This window comes from Symphalangus syndactylus, chromosome 2 (genome assembly GCF_028878055.3).
Source record: "Symphalangus syndactylus isolate Jambi chromosome 2, NHGRI_mSymSyn1-v2.1_pri, whole genome shotgun sequence".
In the NCBI taxonomy this organism is placed as follows: Eukaryota; Metazoa; Chordata; class Mammalia; order Primates; family Hylobatidae; genus Symphalangus; species Symphalangus syndactylus.
The window spans coordinates 36,563,798-36,569,202 of NC_072424.2; the positions used below are offsets into that span (position 1 = coordinate 36,563,798).

General features: G+C 57.1%; 1 protein-coding gene across 1 annotated transcript; it reads right to left on the reverse strand.

Annotated features, from left to right (window-relative positions):
• Positions 1 to 1,291: 1,291 nt before the first annotated feature.
• HPS6 (HPS6 biogenesis of lysosomal organelles complex 2 subunit 3) lies at positions 1,292 to 4,092 on the reverse strand. Its single transcript, XM_055251101.2, has one exon. The coding sequence runs from the start codon at positions 3,853 to 3,855 to the stop codon at positions 1,528 to 1,530; it is 2,328 nt and encodes a 775-aa protein (XP_055107076.2). The 5' UTR covers positions 3,856 to 4,092; the 3' UTR covers positions 1,292 to 1,527.
• Between the last annotated feature and the right edge of the window lie 1,313 nt (positions 4,093 to 5,405).

Genomic DNA, 5,405 nt, shown 5'->3' on the forward strand with positions numbered 1-5,405 from the left:
AGCCATGATGAGCCCAGTTTCAAGACCAAGAAGAGGAACTCCTTCCAGACCAGGAAGGGGCTGAGGTGGAAGCCAAGATTGGAACTGTCCCTATCCCTGGGCCTCTGGGAAGAACAGTAGCTTGACTCCAGGTATTGGTAGGCAGCCTGGCTTGAGGGCCAGGACAAGGGCCATCCAAGCTCTGGAGGAGGCCAAGATGGTACCTCAGGACTTGGCCATGTAGATGAGCCACCTCAGGACCTCTATGAGACTGAAGAGTTAACACCAGCCATAGATAAGACTAAGTAGCTACTTCTCTCCCCTGAGAGACAGGAACTGTCCCTAGTCTCATTAGTCCTAGCCTGAGTCCACCTTAAGCCCAGGTTAAGGCTAACAGAATCTAAGCTGCAGGTCCCAGCTGAGGACAAAGTTGAGCGTCAGCTCTAACCTTGGCCCCAACCCTGGACAAGGGGTATCTGGGACTGGGGATGATGCTGAGTAGCTGCATCCAGGGTCCTACCCTAAGCTAGAACCAGGGGTCTATCCTAGGCTAGCTAGGCTGAGGGGTTACTTAGGTAGAAATGAGCATGGGGCAAAGGCCTCTTCAGAATTGAGCCTGTTGAATAAATCCAGACAAGCAGAGATCTGTGTTGCAGATGCTCTTATTTCTTGACTTGGGAGAGTCAGCAGGAATATGGGGCTCTCCAGGTAGCTCTGCTCCCAGTGAATTTTGTTACTGAGCCAGAGAGCTCTGCAGGCAGCTCTCCTGTCTGTGGCAAATCTTCCCCTAAACTAGAGGCTGCTCCAGAAATCCTGGTGGAGACAGGCAAGGACCTAGGGCCCAGCAAAGTTCCTACTCTGGAGCAGAGGAGTCCTGGGGAAAGGAAGGTGGAGCTCTGTAGTCCTCCTCCTCCTCTTAGCGGGCCAGGGAAGTCAGCATGGAGCCAGGGATGGGGAGCACATCCAAGCCCAAGCAGGTGGGACCTACTGGGCTGTTCAGTGAGGTGGCTCCAATCTTTGAGCTGCTACTTTCTAGCCAAATGAACTTGGTCAAGTCATTTAATTTTTCTAACCTTCTATTTCCTGTAAAATGGGAATAATATCAGTACTTTCCCCACTGGGGTTATGAGAAGCATTAAATGAGGGATTATATAAAGATGAGTAGAATGCCTGGCTTGTATTAAATGCTCATAAATGTTAACTATTTTCATGATTGGAAGTGGGGACTTTAGCCAAAACATCCAGATCCAACCACTCCCTCTATAACCTGCATCCTCTGAGACCCGTAGCTGTTTAAAAACACACAACTGTGTATATATTAAACTATGTATATATTTAACACACACATCTTAAAAATAGCTCCAGATGACAGAACAGTATTGCATACACAGGTCCATACATGGGCCCCTCCAAGTCCCAGGCACTCTTCCCTGATCACTGTGTCCCAGAAATGATTTCCTGTGTCAGTGACACAGAGGACCTGTCCAAGCAAGCCTCCAGTCCCAAGCACGCCTCCAGGCCCTGAGTGTTCCGATGCCTGAAGGGTAGTCATAGGTCCCGAGGTGGAGTTGGGGGTGGAGTGCTGGGGTCCCATAGGATGTCCTCATATGGGCTTAGAACTGGGCCCGAGGGCCATCCTTGAGCCCCAGTCTGCTCCAGCAGGGCTTTGAGCAAGCCCACAGTGAGAGGGGGCTCTGCTCCAGGCTCAGGGAATGGGGTAGGGGGCCCCACCTCATCTGGGAGGTATGTCCTCAGTAGAAGCAGGAGCTCAGCTGGAGCCAGTTCTGGTGGGCACAGGCGGCAAAGGAGGGGGAGGTGAGCATCAAGCCGGCGGTGCTGGGCAAACTCGGCCAGCAGCAGTTTGAAGATTTCACTTCGAAGCAGGGGACTGGAGGGGCCGAGGGCCAGGCCAGCATCCAGAGCCCGATCCCATTGCTCCTTTTGCACCAGCTGCCTGACAGCTTGGAGCACAGCTTTAGGCCGCCCACTGCTCAAGAGCAGCTCTAGCTCCAGAGCCTCAGGCCTGGTCCCCTCCTCACCTAGCACTGCCAGGGCTCGGCGATACAGGGGCAGTCCGGGGCCCCCTGCCCCCCAGCCCGGCCCGCCCTGCTGCTGTGCCAGCTCCACAAAGGGTGGCAGCCATCGAGGCTCCAGCTGGCACAGACATTGGCACAGGAGTTCAAAGGGGGGCAGTATTCCATTGGGGGGTTCTTTTCCAGTGGTTATTCCCCCTAACACTTTCTTCCACACATCAGGGGGTGCTTGGGACCTCAGCTTGCCATTCCCATCTGGCTGGAGCTGCAGGGCCCTGAGGGTGGCACCCCAGGCTGCTGTAGGAAGGGCTTGGAAAACGGTGTTGAGCTGGGCCAGCTGGTCTCCTATCAACTCGGTCCTCAGCAGGCGTGCCACTTCCTGCTCCGCCAGCTCAGTCCAACCAGCCTCCTCATCATCCCCAGCCACCAGCTGGGCCTTCAGCTGCTCTAAGCCTCGGTAATCCCGAAGCTCGGTCCTCAACATGATCAGCAGTGTAGATGGGGGCAGGTGGCCCTGGAGGATGGAGGCCAGAGCCTGAGGTGCCCGGAATGTGCTGCTGTGTCTCAGTTCTTCTGGAGTGAGCTGGGCACCCCGCAGGCTCCGCCGCTGGTAGTACCCGCAGGCCTCCTCAAACACCAGATCCTTGGCTGAAGGCAACTCAACACCCTGTGGGGCTTCCCAGCCCACACAAAACAGACCCAAGGCTGAAAGCAGACGAAGATTCCCTCGGGTCTCCAGCTCCTCCTCATCCTCCATGCCGGGGGCTGGCGGTTCTAGCAGATGTACCCTGTCTGTACTTAGGACCTTCCTCTCCAGCAGCTGCCCACTGCCCATGTCCAGCAGTTCCAATGTGGAGCCCAGCACACAGGCCAGAGTGCCCTGAAATGTGCCTAGGGCTGCAGACCCCCACGGGCCTACAGGTGCCTCCTGCAGGGTGCCCACAGCCCGGGTACCACCGTGGGACTGCACTAGGCTCACGGTACCCCCGAAGTCAAGCAATAGCAGGCCCTGGGGAGTTGGGGCCCAGGTGTGTACAGCCAGTGGCTCCCTGGGGGACAGCAACCCAGGAAGGCCTCGGAGCAGGGTCCGGAAGTCCCATGTGTCCCCTCGTCCAGGATTCAGACTCTTACTGTAGGAGAGGCCAAGCCGTGGGGCAGCCACCATCACTTTGCCCTTGCCTGGGCTCCAGATGAGTAGAACGTGGGCCACGCCAGGCCAGGTGGTGGCAGCGGGCACCAGGAAGAGGTGTCTGCAGGAGGCCAGCAGCCCGAAAGCGGGGCAGTGGTGCAGCAGGACGTGTGTGCGGCCCAGGCTGGTGCTAGCTTCTCCGCTGGGCTCCAGGGTCCGGACGCACACACAGTGGCTGAAAGCGGCTGCTGGCGACCCTGACGGGCCCTCGGCCCGGGCCTGGCGCTCCTCGCACCACACCAGGCGGCCTCGGAGCGCCGCCACTGCCACAACGCGGGCTCCCCCGCTCGGACACAGCTCGGTGCTCTGCAGCAGCAGCCAGCCGGGCCCCACGCCCGCGCCCCACACCTCGGCCAGGCCACTCTCCCACACCAGCACCAGCGCCGGCCGCGCTGGCCACGGCAGGAAGAAGGCGTCCAGCGGGGAGGGCTGGCCGGCTGGCCAGGCCCGCTCTAGCTCCGCGCCGGGCCCTCGCGACGCGACTAGCAGCTGTGGGGCTACCGCCCCAGGGGGTCGCAGGAGCAGCAAGTGGCGGCCGTCCGGGCTGCCACGGACTCGGACCGCTGAGTCCCCGGCCAGCAGCTCCCGGAGCCGCGCCGCGCCGCCGAAGGCGCTCAGGTCCGAGAGCAGCCGCAGAGTCCCCGATCGCTTCATGGCGCCGCCGCGCGGGAGCGCGCCCAGGCTTTGCCCAGGTCCAGCCGCCCAGCAGGGCGAGGCCCGATTCTCGGGGGAGCGGAGCAGGGCCAAGACTTCCGTCCCCCGTGGATGAGGTGAGCAGAGGCCGGGCTGAGCGTCGACTCCGCCCCGCCAGACCGGCTCCGGGATGGCTCCTGCAGTCGCCGTGCCGGCACTACACGCCCGCCGTGGGAGGAGCCACGGGAGCACCCCAGGGGCTCAGCTCTTGGACCGCGCCCGCCCGGGCACGCTCTCGGCGCAGGGGGAAGCCCTTTCCCAGACCCCAGGACACCGCCCAGTGGCCCGGAGTCCGACGCAGGAATAGGGATTCCAGCCCCCTGAGCCCCTCTCCCAAGGATTTCACCCCAATTTACTCATTCAGGAAATTTTTGTTGAGCACATGCTTTGTGCCAGGCTCTGAGTAGACAGCCCTAAACAAAATAGAAAACCTCAACCTCATGGAGATGACAATCTAGTGGAAATAGTAATAAACATGGCTGGGCGCGGTGGCTCACGCCTATAATCTTAGTACTTTGGGAGGCTGAGGTGGGAGGATTGCTTGAAGCCAGGCGTTCGAGACCAGCCTGAGCAACATAGGGAGACCCTGTCTCTATAAAAATTTTAAAAAGACAGAAAGAAAGAAAGAGAGAGAAGGAAGGAAAGACGGAAGGAAGGAAGGAAAGAAAACCACTTCCATATCACTATGTGACAGCCTTCTCTATCCCCTAGTCCCTTTTACAGATAAGGAAGATGAAGCACAGAGAGATTACGTAATTTAACTAAGATCAAGCAGGTATTAAGTGGTGGAGGTGGGATTTCAACCACAGGCACTCTGGCTCCAGTCAGCGCACCAAATCACTTTATCATATCAACAACTCATCACCCAAACCAAAACAGAGAAACATAATTTAGAAGCACTGAGCCTGTGTGCCGACTCTTCAGTAACACCTACAAATTTGTATGCAGGGGTCCTTGCACCCCTTGACTGCCTTTTCAGGTGAGCAGTTTTCCTCCTCTCTCCAAGGCCAATCCCTCTTTATGAGCCCTGCCTCTCCTCCCCGGCCCCTACCTTCCTTGAGAACTTGCATCCATTTCTGTTTCACTGCCCTCATTCCGTCCTCAGCATAGAAATACCCCCTCATCTCTCCTGTCTTGGAATTCGTTCTTTCATCCTCATCTCCCCACTTCCATCTCCATCACTCCCTCCCCCTTTCCTTTCTCAGTCAATTTTCTTGCAAGGATGCTACATTTGCCACCTCCACTTTCTTTCCTTCTATCCTCAACCTACTACTTCCCTGAAGTAGCTTTTGCTGAGGTCTTCAAGGACATTTTTATTTGACAACCTTCTCATTGAAAGTCCCTCCTGTGGTTTGCACTCCATCTTTCCTGCTTTCCTGGCTGGTTTTCCTTTCTTTTTTTTTTTTTTTTTTTTTTTTTAGATAGCACTACCTTGTTTGCCTTTGGTCCATCTTCCTCCATCCTTCATTGATTGATTGATTGAGATAGAGTCTCACTCTGTCGCCCAGGTT